This window comes from Megachile rotundata, chromosome 3 (genome assembly GCF_050947335.1).
Source record: "Megachile rotundata isolate GNS110a chromosome 3, iyMegRotu1, whole genome shotgun sequence".
In the NCBI taxonomy this organism is placed as follows: Eukaryota; Metazoa; Arthropoda; class Insecta; order Hymenoptera; family Megachilidae; genus Megachile; species Megachile rotundata.
The window spans coordinates 8,687,739-8,706,738 of NC_134985.1; the positions used below are offsets into that span (position 1 = coordinate 8,687,739).

The window sequence follows — 19,000 nt, forward strand, 5'->3', positions numbered from 1 at the left end:
CCGACAACACGGAAACGAATCTTAAGGAAAATTTTCATCCGTCCAAAGAAACGTTTCGCTGTAAATAGCGTGTCGCTATTTATAGATAGTGGCTTCCTGTTTCTAATTGCTCGATGACACAGTTCTTTGTCTGTACTAATTGACTCCTTAAAAACTGGACCACCAGGTGTGCTTCTATTTCGACCGGTCGAAGATACAGCTGATCGAGGGTCAGAAGAGCAGAGCTCGAACCACCTCGTGGCGTTCTGCCGTTCTGCGCGGACGATGGAAGCGTCACCGTTGGAACGGCGACGTGGTGGTGGCGACGACGGAGCTGGTGGTGGCTGCAGCTGATGGACCACCCGAAACGAGGGTGGGGTGGGGGCACCCCTGACCCCGACATTAGTCGGCGGTGAAGGGAGGCAACGTTTATATGCGGCGGCAATCCGCCCCGTAGGCGCATTCGCTCGCACGCTTCGTCCAAAGCGGACTAACACGGGAGTTCACCCGCTATTGTCGTCAGAGTCGTTGTTGTTGTCGTTCAGATCGAGACCCACGAGTCCCGGTGTTCGAGCAGCGGAAAACCGAGAAAATTTTCGTGAGCGGTGATTCTGCTGATTGATCGTCGACGGTGATCCGGTTGGAGGTGCACCTTTGAAGTAGCTTTTGGGCTCGATTTTATTTACGAAGAACAATACGGCGGATATGATGGCTGTCGCAGCGGCACAGAAGAATCGCGAGATGTTCGCTATCAAGAAGTCTTACAGCATCGAGGTGAGTCTTTTGTTATTTAGATCGGTTGAGTACCATGGTAAAAATTATGGAGATTGTCGGAAGTATTTCAGTATGATTGTTTTAGTTTTTAGTTAATTTTCTATTAAGGTTGATCTCGATTCGTAATTTGTTATATCTTTACAGTGCTCACTTTGCAAACTTTGTCAGAAAATTTTAGTCAAACTTAAATTTATATTTTTATGTTATTATGTTAAACGTTCAATAATTTGAAATCAAACTTTATTATAAAGTTTGAGTATTTCTAACAGAGTGTACAAAAATATCCTCTTTGAAATTTCTGGTAGAAGAAACATTGAGATCTTGTAATTAGAAATATATTAATATCTTATAATATTATAACTTAATATTTTGTTTAAGTATCTTACTTTAGTATCATGCTTAAGTATCTTGCTTGATGAGTATCCTCCTTAACATCACTCTAACTCTAAAATCCAAATAAGTCAGACAATCTCCGTGCTACTCAGCGTGTTAACAAATCTTGAATTATTAAAAAATCGTGACGGTAGACGGTGATAAAATTGTTCGAGAATATTGTCAGTACTATAAACCAGTAAATAATTGTAAAAGTAAAAGTGTAATTTAGGTGTTAAAGGGAGTTGAGTTGTAACGCTAGAAAGCGCGGGAACTTTGCCGCGCGTTTAAATTGAAATGGCGGGAAATTAGCGCGTAACTCTATATAATTGCGAGCACTCTTATTATCGTAACTCGCTTTCCCCATTTAGTATTATTAACTTGTTGCGTGGCGATGTTTTTGTGCTCGATCTTTGGAAAATCGTTTATCTCGGAATTTATAAAATAGTCATTTTATTTCATACATTTCAGTAAATGTTGAACATACTCAGAATTCAAGTTTTAATGTATTCAAAATTCATTGTGGTTTTCAGTGTAAATACTTCTTTAACTTAACTTCAAATATATAAATATTAATTACAGTAGACAAAGTCATTAGACTTTTATATCAGAGTTCTTTCCACATTTCTGAATGATTGATTTAGATCAGGTTATTCGAATAAACGTATACATGTATATGCTTTATCAATGACCTTATATAACTGCAATCAAGTTTTTTTTCATTTAAGATATTCATGATCTAACTACTTCATAATATATACGATGTCCCAATGAAATGTGCATACTCTTTATTTAAGTATGAAATGAACACAGATAAAGTTCATATATTATCTATATAATTACAAAATAATTCAAACGATTTATCATCAACATGTTACCTAATATTTCTATGTTTGATATTAATATTCAAAGTATGTATACATTTCATAGGAACATTCTATAGATACTTATCTAAAGATCTCTACATGTATTCAGCAATTCAATGATGCTGTCTAATCATATTCTAATTAAAACGAGCTAACAGAACCTACTCTATCCTTGGTGACATTATTTCATTCGCTACATTCTCATTTCTTAAAGAGAATACTTGAAGTATTTTAACATTTTGAAATATTTTAACTTTCATATCTAAAAATAGTCTCACCTACCAAAATTTGCAATCAGCTACCAAAAATTAAAGTAATAACCCATTATACATAGAATGTACTTAAAAATCTGGCACCAATTTAATAATCATAACCAAACTGTCTTGTACGTTTCAACACATGTGAGTTCAACACATACGTTCAGCCAAGGAGCCTAATCTTCATCCAACTCACCTATAAGAAAATCTTCCATCTAATCTTCCACAAAAAATCTTCAATCAAATCTTCAATGAACAATGTCAAACTTCTTTCATTAAGCATTTCACCTAACCACACAAACACGTGATCAACCATATGTTATTGAGAGAAGTAGGCCTCCACAAGATTCGTCTGCGGAACTTTCTTACACGGAAGAATCCTCTTTCTCGTTTGCCTACGTGACTTTCGTGATAAACGTCCGGTGTATTTCGTAACAGGTAAAAAAAAAATTACATCAGTCGCCTGTGTGAACTCGTGCATGCACGCACCAACACACACATCTCGTTAGCCTTCCTTCGAAAAGCCGTTCCAACGTGCGAGTGAAATTCTCCTGCTGGAAATGAAGAAGAGACACGCTATAGAGAAAGTACAGATTAATTATTACGACTGTTGCGCAACATTAACGACCTTGCCGTTTTACATTGTGCTTCGATCTCCATTTTGTGCAACCGTTGTTTCGTATCTTCTTTTGGCGCCATTTTTCGAACTCGGGTTGACCAACATTTCAAGATCTTGTAATATGTATACTCTGGGTTGCAGCGACAATGTTTGCTTCGTTTTGCAACATCGAGTTTCTAAATTTGAAGGACTCCTTCAATTGAAAATTTCTGCAGAATTCTGTGTTTGAACATTTCTTATTACTTCACTTGAGACTTTCTGAATTTTCTCTCAATTGGAATATTTCTAAGTCCACAAGTGTTTAAATTTCTAACCTCAACAATTTCAAAGTGTACTAAATTGTAAATTTGAAAATTTGTAGATCTGAAAACTTGCAGACTTCCAGACTCTCAAACTTCCAAACTTCTAAATTTGAAAATCAGTGAATTTCCAAATTGTACATTTGAAAATTTGAAGATCTGAAAACTTGCAGACTTCCAGACTCCCAAACTCCCGAACTTCTAAATTTGAAAATTTGTACATCTGAAAACTTGCAGACTTCCAGACTCCCAAACTCCCGAACTTCTAAATTTGAAAATTTGTACATCTGAAAACTTGCAGACTTCCAGACTCTCAAACTTCCAAACTTCTAAATTTGAAAATTAATGAATTTCCAAATAGTAAATTTGAAAATTTATAGATCTGAAAACTTGCAAACTTCCAGACTCCCAAACTCCCGAACTTCTAAATTTGAAAATTTGTACATCTGAAAACTTGCAGACTTCCAGACTCTCAAACTTCCAAACTTCTAAATTTGAAAAGCAGTGAATTTCCAAATTATAAATTTGAAAATTTGAAGACCTGAAAACTTGCAGACTTCCAGACTCCCAAACTCCCGAACTTCTAAATTTGAAAATTTGTACATCTGAAAACTTGCAGACTTCCAGACTTTCAAACGTCCAAACTTCTAAATTTGAAAATTAATGAATTTCCAAATAGTAAATTTGAAAATTTATAGATCTGAAAACTTGCAAACTCCGAGACTCCCAAATTCCCAAACTCCTAAATTTGAAAATTAATGAATTTCCAAATATAAAGTTCACAAACTCCCGAATTCAAAAAATAACAAATTTGAACACTTTCACAATTTACTTCAAAAACATTGAAGTTTCACTCCAATTCAGAAACCTTCCCCGAATCCTCCAATTCAGATGTCCGCCATTTTCCCCGAATCGTCAAAATGGCGGTAGCCGAAGCAATAAATCTCAGCCCGTAATTAGCGATCCTCGTTTAATATCCAGTTGCATTAGAAACAGTAAGGTCGATCCGTTGTTTCTTCCTGCGGCAAATGCTTCGTGCAACGATGACTTTCAATCAAAGTCTCGATCCGAGGCCGCGTTGCTTTTTTCCATTCATAACAGGAGCCCCGCCCCGCAGGAATAGGTCCTCGAAGAATTAGAATCGCAAGGACGTGTCCCTGTGCGTTTTCTAGCGCATTTAAAAAAAAATCGTGCGATATGACGTTCTAATTGGTATCCTGGCAAGGTCTGCGGGAAACTTTTTCATTCATGCCTCGTTCCATCGCGACACGCTTCGATTGCCACTTATTTGTCCCACGCGTTGTTTTCCAGCCTCTTTCGGTTTTTATTTTTGTTTTTATTGTCTCCATTTTTCGTGGTAACGACTATAAATTAGAGACCAGTATAATTCTTTCTGAAGATTGCATTATGATACAATCTTTTATTTTTGTTTTTGATATGAGTCGCGCAAATTACTGCGTTCTTATTAGAGGTGACTTTGATCAAAATTACTATTAAAATTTAGATTAAGATTATTATTAATTTGTACAGGAAAAAAATATTGATAATGGAGGTCCATGTTAGTATGAAAAATGGAGGTACTGTATGTAATGTTTGTTTATTATTAAAATTGTAAATGAGAAGTTATAAATTTAATTGGTAATAGTAAAGGTTTAAGACAGACAATTTTTCAGTTCATCTTAATCTGAAATGTTATACATGCAACTAGAAAAATATTAAATTGCACATCTAATGAAACTTGAAAAATAAAATTTTCTGAAATTCATTCAAGTCTAATGTAACAAGCAGCAGTAATGTAAGAGTACTAAATTAATTTACGTGTTTACTAAAAATTGAGAATAGTCGGTTTTGAAATTTGCCTAAATCTAAAATAAAAATGAAGGTTTATTTAGCTCAACAAAAAATAAAACATAACAATTTTGCAGTATATTCAAATCTAGTATCAAGTAAATCAAATACATTAGATCTTGCAAAAATCAAAAGCCAAGAATTTATTCAAATTTATTCAAAACACAAAATAATTGGAAAAGTGTAAAATTAATCAAAATTACAGGAGTAAAAATATATAAAATGTGTCTAATTACTGTGAACAAAATATAAACTAAAAAGGTTTGAAACACAGGCCGCTATATTTTAAGCGATAAATCGTGTCAGATGACGGTTGCACCTGCACTTCAGGTTCATTATCTGGTATATAGAAAGCAAGGTGATTCACGAGATGAACCCATGATCGGTTCGCTGACCCGGCTGAAAACGAAAAACCGAAGATCACGACGTGAAATTTCACTGGCGAGATATGCTCCTCTCGATCCGTTACTTTCTCCGCATATCATAAATTCTATGGCTCCTTGAAGGCTTCCACGGCTAGCTTGTAATTAGGCAAACGCGTTCTTGGAGCTGATGAAATTTTCGGGATCATTATATCAGAACCCAGGAACAGTTACATTTAGTGGAAAAAGTTTACGTGAAAGAAAATGTTTGACACGTTAAATCGAGTCACGATTAGTACGCGAGCTGACAGTATTGTTAATGATAATGGCGAACAACGACGATGATAAATCTGAGTCACTCGAACGGAACTCGACCGCGCCGGATCTAGATTCGATCAAGAATCCGCTACTCGCGTGCTCGATCGATCCTTATCGATTCTATACGCATTATTGCAGGGGTGAAAAATGACCGGACCTTACTTTACTCATTCACTGTTTATTTCTGTTACCATCGATTTTTTTAGGAACGTGGAAAAATGGTTGGGTCTTTTGAAAATGCAGTTGAGTCAAAATTAAATAGAAGTGGATCAAAGTTAGATCAAAATTGAATTAGAATAAGATCAAAGTTAGATCAAAATGGAATTGGAATCGGATCGAAGTTAGATCAAAATCGAACCAAAATTAAATCAGAATCGAATCAAAGTCAAATTAGAATTTGATCAAAATCGAATCAAAAGTGAATCAGAATCGAACCAAAATTATATCAGAATCCAACCAAAATCGAATCAAAAGTGAATCAGAATCGAATCAAAATTAAATTAGAATCCAACCAAAATCGAATCAAAAGTGAATCAGAATCGAATCAAAATTATATCAGAATCCAACCAAAATCGAATAAAAAGTGAATCAGAATCGAATTAAAATCTGACCAAAATCGAATTAAAAGTGAATCAGAATCGAATTAAAATCTGACCATAATCGAATAAAAATTATTGAGACCAATCGATTTGCCCCAACTCAGTTATTTCACTTCGAATTCGAAAAATGGAATAATCATACCGCTCGCAAGTGCAATTACATGTCACTACAGCAATCAACGCGTTAAACGTCATATCACGATTTTTTCCTCATTTTAATCGGTATCGTATCCGTAAAAAGGCTCGACTGTTAGATAAATAAAAAAAAATGTAGAAACTAGTTAGCCGATTCATTACAAAATCGCGTAAGTAACTATGAACACCCTCGACAGGAGGCGGCCATGTTAGCCGATCGCTTCGCAGGATCGTGTAATCGTATCGCGTTGCAAAATCGCTCGACCTCGGCTCCCGCATGATAATTATGAATATGTTATAAATATGAGAACGAAGTGATTGTAAGTCCCCGATGATCGAGACACGCGGAGAGGCCCTGAACACTGTTCTGAACTCCGTTATTCGCCTTTGGAGGCTCGCCGTACCCGACAACGCCTCTGACCACTTATCGACGCATTAACACGGTTAATATGCATTACACACACCTATGTATCGCTACCAGATCATCCACTATGCTAATCGCTCTATTTAATGATAAGCATTTGACAAAAAAACGTTAGGTGTGCATCGTGACTTAGGAATATGATTATTTATCTTATACTGTTTCATTATATTCAATATTGTATTTCATAATATGTTATTATACTGTATTTTATTTAATACATTCAGCATTGTGCTCTATAATGTTTAATTACATTCAGTATTGTCTTTTATCACAGAGTAAAACTCTCTTTCGGCACCTTTGATCTCTCGAAAACTGTCCCTTTAAATTGTCTCTCGTACAAACGAGCGGGAAATTTAAATCGAGCAAAACTATTTTCATGTCAATCTCCAATAATTTGGAATATATTTGTAATAAATTTTCTGTATATTACTAATATTGTCTTTCGAGGTATTTTATTAATTTTACGGCGTTGAAAAGCTGAAAAGACAAGAATATACCAAAATGATTGCTCTACAAAATATATTTGAAGAATATGTATTACGGAAATGATTATTACAAATAACTTGTAAGAAAATGAAAAACTATATATCACAAGAAATTACAGATGAATGTGTTACAGAGATATGACAAAATATTTATTAGAAATAAATTACTGGTGAATATGCAGGTTTAAACTATTCTTTTTCGACCGCCATACTTCTACACTGTGCACATGCGCACCCCCGATTCTTTTTATTCGGGCATTTAAATTGTGTCCTCTGTTTCTCCTAGGAGATTTCCTTGTCTATTGTGTTCTACAATGTTTAATCATCTTTCATACATTTCTTCATATATTAGCAAAATATATTAAAAATTTTTTAACATCCTCACAATGCATCTCCATTATAAAAATCTTTTTAAAAAATCATCCTATTAATTTCTATTTCGTGTCAACAAAAATAATACTAATGCAGACGCATTATGCATACCGATCTCGTAATTCGCGGTCAGTCCAGCAACAATTTTTTTGCTTCCAACGATTTTCTGCCTCTAGTGTCCCTCTCAGCTCACAAATCTTTTAATATTCGACGTTTCTTCATTTAGAGCAACAGTGATTGTTAGATAATAACAATCTTCTGAATTTTTCGAGAGAAACTCGTGTATCGGGACGCGTATCGTGAAACTTGTTTCGTTATTCAATAGCTGGTTTCTATGGGCTACAATGTAGGTGGCTACATAGTAAACCGCGGCAATTAATAACGCCATGCGAGCTATGATTTTAATGGCGAAATAATGATCGACCTTGGATAGATTTGCCACGGATCATTAAGTGCCGTTTTATAGGCAAAAAAATTCCAGCCGTGGAATAATTTCAATCAACCGCGAAACTGTGTACGCACGTTTCTTGGAATGCCGTCTGATGGCGGCCATTTTTCTTCGATTGTTTACCGATTAAAATTTTGGAAAAACGCAGACACTATTACAGCATTATTCTTCAAAACAAATTAACTTTTTACTTTGGTAACGTTAAGAAAAATTTCGAGTCTTCACTTTTGAAAACATGTTTTGAAAAATTGAAGACACTCATTTATAATCAGTGAAAGTATACATTTATAAACTGTATACTCTTCATATTAATATGTTCAGTAAAATTAAAATAAAATTCACAGTCTCGTGTTTAAAATTAAATAAGAATCGTTTTATATTAAATAAGAAAAATAAACTACATAGTCCTTATTCAAATGTGACAATTAAAGGAGAAATAACATTTAAAAAGAATTATGATTAGTTTCCATTCGGTATTCAAAGACCGTATTCGCTTGAACAAAGGAAGTTCCATAGTGGATTGCAGAATCACTGATAAATCACGCAGTTCATCCACACCTGATCGTAAAATCAAGTATCACTATCGAACAAAGAAATGAAATTAACACAGAAATAAATTCGAACGCAGCTGCACAAGTGACTCAGGTTAATTACCTAAGCGAGTCATCGCGCCAAAGTATCGACCCACAGGTGCCATTTTTTCCCCTGCGATAAACAGGACAATTTTTCTGAATCTGTTTACGGGATAATCAAGTAACCGATGATGCAAGTATTCGACGGAGTCATCGTTCATCTATCCGTTCCACTGGCAAAGTACTTGGCCCACTTGGCGATATGTCGTCAAAGGGATTACTACACGTTTTCTCTAAACCGTGCCAACCGCTTTGCTCGCTTGGAAAATCGAACTGGGTCTCGAGCCATTCATGAAAACCACCTCGTAAAGAATTTGAATGACAGTCTGCTCTTTGCAATCGGCCGCAAAACATCGTGACATTTCTAACGGACGACTTAATGATCCTCGGCAATCGTTATTCGCGATGCATGTGGAATGCCACGTACCCTAATCAATTTTCTTTTTTTATTTAAACTGTGTATCTTTCTTACATAAGCTCACGTTTTTATTCTAAATTATTACAAATTTCTTTACTGTTAAAATAGATTCAAGATTTATGAAATTTGTTTAAAAAATTAATTTTAGAATTATAAGATCATTTGTTAGATTAAAATCGTTCGATACATTTATTTAATAATTAATCTTGAAATCAAGTAAATAATTGTTAAAAATATTAAAGATTAATTTTCTGATACAATTTATTGTTTTACACAAATAAAGTTTAAATAAGTTACTCTATCAAACTTGTGATTGATACAAATTTCTGAATTGTTTGGTCAAATTGAAAATTACTAGAAATGTATGAAAAACGAAATAGATAAAAACAATAACAATAAATTTGTGACTGATACAAATTTCTGAATTATTTGACTGAATGAAAATGAATAGAAATATATGAAAAACAAAATAGACATAAACAATAACAATAATATAATAAATAAAAGAACGTTTTCTAGTAAATTATACTTCCCACGTTTAACAGCAATTATAACTTCTAAACGTGTAGATATCATGTTAAATTAATTATTCTCGTCCATAACTCGAACATCCATTTTGTTTAACAATTCCTTGAACGTCTCCATTGTCCAGCATTTTCTCTTCCATCGCGAAGGTTATTCACTCGTGCGTGATCTTCTTTGTGATCGACGCTTTGTCTCCGTTCTGTCCGGATCTACTAATTTCCGATCTCGCAGCGACAGACGTGTGGGAAAATTAATTTCCGTGTCTTTGCTTCGTTATCTTACTGACCAGTCTCTGAAGATAAGCTTTGCAGGTTCGGAATCGGACAGGATATCCGCCATTTAAGCTTACAGTGTCGGAAGAACACGTGACACTGCGGGACAATAAAATGGCGGACGTGGCGAACCCTCTTATAGCGGATTTTATAAAATTTTGTGTATATATAATCTTGTATTCTAAATTTTATATACAGTCATATTGTAAATTTTATATAATTATTTTAAATATTATATACACAGTCTAATTTATATTGTACATAGTCTAAATTTAAATGTTATATACATAGTTCGGATGTTTCATATAAAGTGAAATCTAGAGATACCCCATAAAGTGAAATATTCTACACATTAAACTATACTACACTATAAAATAAAAATACACTATACATTGAGTACATAATTACATAAATTTTATGTACCATTTAAGTACATAAATTTTACAAACACCGATATACATTTTTGTTTTAAATTCCATCATTCAATTTTACCTAAAAATTAAAAAGTAATCACCGTTTTTTCCGTTACGACCTGATTTCAAGCATAGAGTAATAACGACATCCCACTAAATACATCGTTTATTTAATTTGTTTAGAACGGATATCCTGCAAGAAGGAGATCCCTGGTGGACGATGCTCGTTTCGAGTCGTTGGTGGTGAAACAAACCAAGCAGAGCGTGTTGGAGGAAGCTCGTCAACGAGCGAATGGTAAGTTATTATTTATTTCTTTCTCATTTTAATGCAATTATCTATTTTTATATTTCCTATTTACGTAACGTTGATGTTGTTCGCATGACTTTGTCTTGTACGTGTTTGTTCTCGAAATAGCTTTTAAACTGTGTCATTCGAACAGACGTTGTTAACGTAACTCGATTGCAAAGTATTCTACAATATGTAATTACGTGTATCATCGATGTTGCATGATAATCTTGTTTGCCGTTAGACCCGATAGCTGATCAGGATCACATAGATACGGAACGTTATGCTTCGTCTAGCGACGACGAACAAGCGGAAACTTTGGCTTGCGCTGCTAAAGATGGAGGTTTGTATTTATCGAATTTTTATTTTCTTTTTTTCTATTAACTCTTTGTTGCATCGTAAATATTTTACATACTTATATTTCTTTAAAGAGGAATAAATTGCGAATTTATTAAATATTTCTTGTTTGTGATTTCTTGCTTGATTTTCTGTTTTGTCTGTTTAAAATATTGCAAATTTGCGACACTGTAATTTTTCTTCAAATTAATCTCTTAGTTTGGAAATGTTTATTTATTGTCATTCTTTTGTTATTATTACTTGTAAGAATATAAAATTTATTATCATTATTTGTAAGAAAAGTATACATTTTTTTAAGCTTATGAAACGATACAACAAAGAATTATTGATACAATTTAATTATAATTTAGTACAATTTTTAGAGTAAATTTTTAAGAGTGAAACTCTTAGAAAATATATTTTGTTCACATTTAAGTCAACTAGTTTAATTTTCAAAAAAGAAAAAATTAATATTACTGTTTAATTATTGAATTATTAAAAATTTCACGATGACTGAAGTATGTTCAGAAGCGAGTATTATATGTTATGCAAGTATTATACAGTTAGATGTCTTTTGCATGAGCATGCGATTATGTTTGACTTGCAGAAGCCAAAGCGGTTGAGTCGTCATCAGAAAGCGACGGCAAGCCAGATGAGGATTATAATGATGGTAAGTCATGTTTTTAATTGTCAAAATTAAAATATCGGAAGAAGAACGTTCAGAAAATATTTTATTATTACTGAACTTTTTACAAAATTTCCCAGCAACTTTTTACAAACCTGATTTCCCCTAAAAAATTAAACCTCGACTCAATTAGGACTCAATTAAACCTCGACTCAAAAATGAAAGTTCTAAAAGTGTCAAAGCAGCAATTGAGGCAAAGTGGCCGAATTAAATTGAGAGTGAAACAGTCATTGTAGAGGTTAACCTAACTCGAAGTTCTTTTCCCGCCACTTGGCAGAATTACGGACCTCTTTCCACCTTTTACCGTTCTTGTCCTTTTTCCCGAATCCGCTTTGTGCATTTAGAATCGTATTAGCCGAGGACTCTACCCTGAAACGTGGCTGCACCATAAATGTATAACTCCGTTATTTTCTCCTTTTTTTCTTCATCTTTCGCGGCACGTTCGCGACAGTAAGAGCTACTTTATTCTGTCCTTATTTCCTCCCTTGCCATATAACTGGCCGACAGCAGACATTCCGTGAAAATGGACTTTGAATTGCTCGATTATTACCGTCCACGGAAATCACTTAGCGCTGCAATGTAACGAAAGTGTGGAAAGGGTCCGAGTTCGTGATCTAAGACCTTTCGCATTCTACTCGTGAAACTTAGAGAACGAATATAACAGAAAAATTCTGTTTTACTGCTGCTTGCTTTCGAAAATTAAAAAATGTAAGAATTTAACGATTTGAAGATTAAATTTGGAAGTCAAATAATTCTCGAGTACATAGGTGTCTCTAAAAGGGACTCATATTGCACACCTACATCACATACATACAAAATCACCTAATACATAAAGTCACCCATCCACATTAATACATAAGGCTGTCTCTGCTGCAGTACCTCTGAATCCAGATATAAACATGTGTCTCTAAAAGGGACTCCTATTGCAAACCTACATCATATACATACAAAGTCACCTAACACATGAAGTCACCTATCCACATAATAAGGCTGTCTCTGCCTCTGAATCCAGGTATAACAACCTAAAACCTCAACCTCTGAAGATCCCTTTCTACTTTCAGACGCGGGACTAACCGAGGAGGAAGTGGTGCTAGCAAAGACCATATCCGAGTGTCCCGACAGCGAGCACGCGATCCAGAAAGCGGCGCTGGTGCTCCGCCTCCGCGAGGGAATCAGTTCCCTAGCTCGAATCCTGAAGACAATCGAGAACTTCAAAGGGACGGTGACCCACGTGGAGTCCCGTCTCTCCCGCAAGGAAGGTCTTCAGTTCGAGGTGTTGGTAAAAGTCGACATGACCAGGCAGAGTTTGCTGCAGCTGATCAGGAACCTGCGTCAAAGCGCCGCTCTGGATGGCGTCACTCTGCTCGCCGACAACTCCGTCAGCATCAAAGATCCTTGGTTCCCTCGCCACGCGTCCGAGCTGGATCACTGCAACCACCTGATGACCAAATACGAGCCCGACCTCGACATGAATCATCCCGGTTTCGCCGACAAGGAGTACAGGGCCCGCAGGAAGATCATCGCGGAGATCGCGTTTGCGTATAAATATGGAGATCCCATACCGAGCATTCCTTACACCGAGACGGAGAACGAGACTTGGAGACGCGTGTTCAACACGGTTGTGGACTTGGTGCCGAAACACGCTTGCGTTGAGTACCAGAGAGTATTCAGGAAACTGCAGGCGGAGAAGATTTTCGAGGCGCACCGCATTCCTCAGCTTCAGGAAGTTAGCGATTTCTTGAAGAAGAATACTGGGTTCACTTTACGTCCGGCGGCTGGGTTGCTCACGGCTAGGGACTTTTTGTCCAGCCTTGCTTTCAGGGTGTTCCAGAGCACCCAGTACGTGCGTCACATCAACAGTCCTTACCACACGCCGGAACCGTAAGTGCATTTTATTTTATTTATCTTATTGTTTAATCGAAGGTACTGTGCTGAAAGATGACGATTTTAAAATGTTTTGATTAAGAAGTTTGATGATATTTCTGTATTATTAATTATTATCCATTTTATTTTGTATGTCATATGATATACTCTCTTATATTCTTTCTTTAGTTTAGATATATGGTGTATATGATATGGTCATATGTGTATGATGTATACTTCTATATTTTCTCTTTACTTTGCACATGCGAGGTATATACATATATGATATAGTCATATGTGTATGATGTATACCCTTTATATTCTCTCTTTACTTTACACATATGATGTACATGTTATGATATAGTCATATGTGTATGATGTATACCCTTCATATTCTCTCTTTACTTTACATATGTGATGTACATGTATGATATAGTCATATGTGTATGATGTATACCCTTTATATTCTCTCTTTACTTTACATATGTGATGTACATATATGATATGATCATATGTGTATGATGTATTCTCTTATATTCTCTCTTTACTTTACACATGTGATGTACATATATGATATGGTCATATGTGTATCATGTATACCCTTTATATTACCACTTTACTTTACACATTTGACGTACATGATATGATCATATGTGTATGATGTATACCTTTATATTCTCTCCTACACATATGATACACACGACATAACCACATGTATGATACATTCTCGCATATTCTCTCCTAATTAATAAAATTCTGAGCTGCACATAACCTTCGATTTTCCATAAATATCACATACAAGATAAAAAATATAAAAATGTCCAAATAGAAAATACAGTAGAACTGTTACCTTATAGCAGACATAAAATGCCAAGATCTCTAAACTCCGCAATAGTGAAAGCGTCGAGTCTAAATAATGATCTTCAGATTTAATAGTCTTTTTTATACGCCATGAATGTATGCCGGGCGAGATCTGTATCGTACGATTCGATGCAGCAGAATCGATCGACTGGGTTATGACGAGAGGGTTGACGTTACACAGAGAACGATAATAATAGAATTACCACGCCTCTCTAAGCTCGTAATGGAGCTCTAATTGGCTTTTAACGATGCGATGGCGTTGATAACTTAGTTTCCTGGGATCTAAGTACCTCCGTGAAATTTTCGATTTCAATGAAAGCATGAACTTGTTGATTATCCAAGAAAAGTATACAGATTTTTAATTCAAAAATTTGCATGTTATTAATTTAAAAATTCCTAAAATGTTAATTTAAAAATTTATTTTATCCGATCTAAATATTAAACATTCTGAATCATCAGAATACCGTTTGAAAAATATTATTTCTACGAATACCATGCAATTTTAGATAACGAAATTATGTCGTCATTAACGCAGAGATGAAAGAGCCCCTAATTCAACCCTCTCTCATCCCCTTCCGTTAAATTGCTCCACTCAGAGCTAATTAAGGACTATGCTTATTACCAATGATATTAAAGCGTTCAATCAAAGACTTCCTTCTGTTCATTTATCTCTGCAATTATGTATTTAAATTCGTCTCTCTTCAATTTCCAGAGATTGCATCCACGAGCTTCTGGGTCACATGCCGTTATTGGCGGATCCGAGCTTCGCTCAATTCTCTCAAGAAATCGGTTTAGCTTCCCTGGGAGCATCTGATGAGGAGATCGAAAAATTGTCCACCATTTATTGGTTCACCGTCGAGTTCGGACTCTGCAAGGAGGGACAAGAGATCAAGGCTTATGGTGCCGGACTTTTGTCCGCTTATGGAGAACTGCTTCACGCTGTCAGCGATAAATGCGAGCATCGACCTTTCGAGCCATCTATCACTGCCGTTCAGAAATATCAGGATCAGGAGTACCAACCGATCTACTATGTTGCGGAAAGCTTTGAGGATGCTAAGGATAAGTTCCGTCGCTGGGTATGTATTCTGGAGATTTCAATGCTGGGTTGACGGGGAAATGTTAGAGGGATATTAGAGTAGTGGGCTTATATGGATATTTTGGAGATTTATACATTTTTGGGAGATTAGGGAGATTGGGAATATTAGGAAGATTAAGGTGATTAGGGAGATTAAAGGAGTTTGTTATGTTTTAAAATTTGGACTTTTGGTCCACTACTTTTTCAAATTTTAAATGTCATAAAATTCAATTAGGAAGGTTGTCAAGTTTTAAAATTTGGACTTTTGGTCCACTACATTTTCAAATTTTAAATTTCATAAAATTCAATAAGGAAGGTTGTCAAGCTTCAAAATTTGGACTTTTTCAAATTTTAAATGTCATAAAATTCCATAAGAAAAGTTGTCAAGCTTCAAAATTTGGACTTTTGGTTTGCCATTTTTTCAACTTTTAAATTTCATGTTTTTAATTTATTAGGTTTTCAAGTTTCGAGCACTTAATTTAGTTTTTCATCAAGTTTAGGATTTTATTCTAAATACTCAAAATGTGATAGTCGAAAATAATCGAATGTATTATAAGATCACATATGTACAATACATAATATATGGAAACGTAGTAAAAAATAATTGAAAGTAACATAAGATCATACATGTGAAGATATAGTCCAAAATAATTGAATTGATACTATTTCTCTATTATTAATTACCACTATTATCTGTTTTACTTTATATGTCACATTATATGTATATCATATCATCATATGTGTATGACGTGTTCTCTTATATTCTCTCATTGCTTCATACATATGTATGATGTACATGATATGATCATATGTACATAATGTATTCTCTTGTATTCTCTCTTTGCTTCATGCATGTGGCGCACATGATATGATCATATGTACATGACATATTCTCTTATATTCTGTCTTTACTTCATACATATGGTGCACATGATATCATCATATGTGTATGATGTATTCTCTTATATTCTCTCTTTACTTCATACATATGGCGCACATGATATGATCATATGTACATGACATATTCTCTTATATTCTGTCTTTACTTCATACATATGGTGCACATGATATCATCATATGTGTATGATGTATTCTCTTATATTCTCTCTTTACTTCATACATATGGCGCATATGATATGATCATATGTGTATGATACATTCTCTTATATTCTCTCTTTACTGTATACATACATACTTTATACATATTGTATACGACATCATCATATGTATGTGATGTATTCTCTCAGTCCAAAATAATTGAAGCTATAAAATCATACATATGATGATTTCATATTCAAAGATGATAAAACATATTACAATCCTAAAAGCACGAATGAAATAAAACTTTCTAACAAAATATCCTTTGATTCCAGGTGGCCACCATGAGCAGACCCTTCGAGGTTCGATACAATCCGCACACGCAACGCGTAGAGGTCCTCGACAGCGTCGACAGGTTGGAGAGCCTCGTCTCGCAGTTGAACACTGAGATGACCCACCTGACGAACGCTTTGGACAAAATCAAGAGGTCTTTCGCGTAAAGACGAGGAAAATCCTCGTGATACGTTTACTTTCGAATCAGTGAGCTTCGCTCGAATCCCCGACGTTCTCTCCTCTTCGAAGCTGTGTGTTCTAGCGAAATATTCGACTCGAAAGAGTGATTTAGAGAAAGGCTATATAAAGGATAACGTTTCTTTGTCCGAAAACGGTGTCCAACTCGGTGGTTAAATGTCACGTCATCTCCATCGTCGAATCGTCCTCACTCTGTGTATAAGACCGCTCATCCGCGTGTAACAGCGCGCGTATTCCAAAGCGGATTCGTCGTTCGTGGACCGAATTTGATCGTTCGTACGCGGACACTATCGATGTATTAAATAAGTATTATTTATTCAATTTGCGTTCACGCCCTTTTTCAAAATATTTATTGGCTTCGACTCGAAAACGCTTTGAGCGTACGTTGCACGCGTCCTAGTGTATTTTATTTGATCGTATTACATCTTATTATTATTGTATTATTATCGTGTTAATTGTAGAGTATACGTAGTTGTGTTTGAAGTAGCTTCACGTAGCCAAACGAAAGTATCCACCGCGATAACAAGTGATAGCGTGTCGTCCTTTCGTAGATCAATTATGACGACTAGTATTAAAACGTAGCTATTCTTTTTCTTCTCGATAACCATTAACGTTACTCATTCTTGGGAGATGCGCTTGTTCTTTCGCCAACGTAAACATGATCAAATTTATCGTAGGAATGATCAGGTTTTTGAGGAACGTCGTCGGATTCGCGACTGAGGTGATCGAATTCGCGACGGAGCTGATCGAATTCTCCACGGAATTGATCGAGTTTGTTACGAAGGTTATGAAGCTTATGACAAACACGATTAAAGACCAGATTTGTGAAGAAGATGATCGTACATGTTCGATTTTGGAAGAATGATCGAAGTAGTTAGGAGGAGATGCTCAATTTTGTGATAAAGATGATCATGTTTACGATGAGAATGATAGATGAATTTGTAAGGTGATCTAAGGTGATCAAATTTGTGACTGAGATGATTAAACTTGTGACAAAGATGATCGAAGGTGATCAAACATCTGACAAAGATGATCAAAGGTGATCAGACTTGTGACAAAAATGATCGATGATCAAATTTGTGAGTAAGATGATCAAAGCTGATCAAACTTGTGACTGAGATGATCAAAGGTGATCAAACTTCTGACAAAGATGATCAAAGATGATCAAACTTGTGACAAAGATGATCGATGATCAAATTTGTGTGTCTCGGATGATCAAAGGTGATCAAACTTGTAACAAAGCTGATCAAAGGTGATCAAACCTCTAACAAAGATGATCATTGATCAAATTTGCAACAAAGATGATCAAAGCTAACGAAACTTGTGACAAAAATGTCCCAAGACGAACAAGTTTCCAATAAAAATTAGTGACTGAAACAATGAAAGTTGTTGAAATTTGTAACAAAGCTGATTGAAAGCAAGAAATGAATGACATGAAAAGAATAGTTTAAAGAACAGAGTATTGCCGTTGTTTCCTGAGAATTTAGATTTAGTATTGATGAAAATAACTTCGATAACGAAGTCACGAATCAATGTTAGGTATGTTAGAGACGCACCGTTTAGCGTGTAGTGCGAGTCCTTTGCTTGTGCACCCTGCACCAATTGTTTACCCTGTTGCTAACTCGTACCAAATACTTTGTCTCCTGTTCGAATGCGTACGAAAATGACGCGCTAGATTTCCTTTGTATTATATTGTAAAGTACTCAGAGCATAATAAAAGCCTAAGATATGAATCTTATATGTGTTTGTTTATCTTCACCTATGTCTCTAGATATTTTCTAAGAATTTTATAAGAATCATTTTATATAATCAAATATAATAATCATATGTATACATATCAAATATAATAATCAAAGGTAATGTGCAATTGTATGTTTGTATTAATCGTATGATAGGGTCTTTAGTAAA

At 35.2% G+C, this 19,000-nt stretch overlaps 1 protein-coding gene across 2 annotated transcripts; it reads left to right on the top strand.

Annotated features, from left to right (window-relative positions):
- The first annotated feature begins 420 nt into the window (after window positions 1-420).
- On the top strand, window positions 421-18,830 carry ple (tyrosine hydroxylase ple). 2 transcript variants are annotated; one of them, XM_003704602.3, is made up of 7 exons: window positions 423-753; window positions 10,601-10,712; window positions 10,948-11,046; window positions 11,647-11,709; window positions 12,786-13,605; window positions 15,161-15,524; window positions 16,897-18,830. In XM_003704602.3, the coding sequence occupies exons 1-7, from the start codon at window positions 685-687 to the stop codon at window positions 17,059-17,061; spliced, it is 1,692 nt and encodes a 563-aa protein (XP_003704650.1). In that variant the 5' UTR covers window positions 423-684; the 3' UTR covers window positions 17,062-18,830. The 2 variants fall into 2 exon arrangements, with proteins under 2 accessions (XP_076385459.1, XP_003704650.1); XM_076529344.1 differs by lacking the exons at window positions 10,948-11,046; window positions 11,647-11,709 and having other exon boundaries at window positions 421-753.
- The last annotated feature ends 170 nt before the right edge of the window (window positions 18,831-19,000 follow it).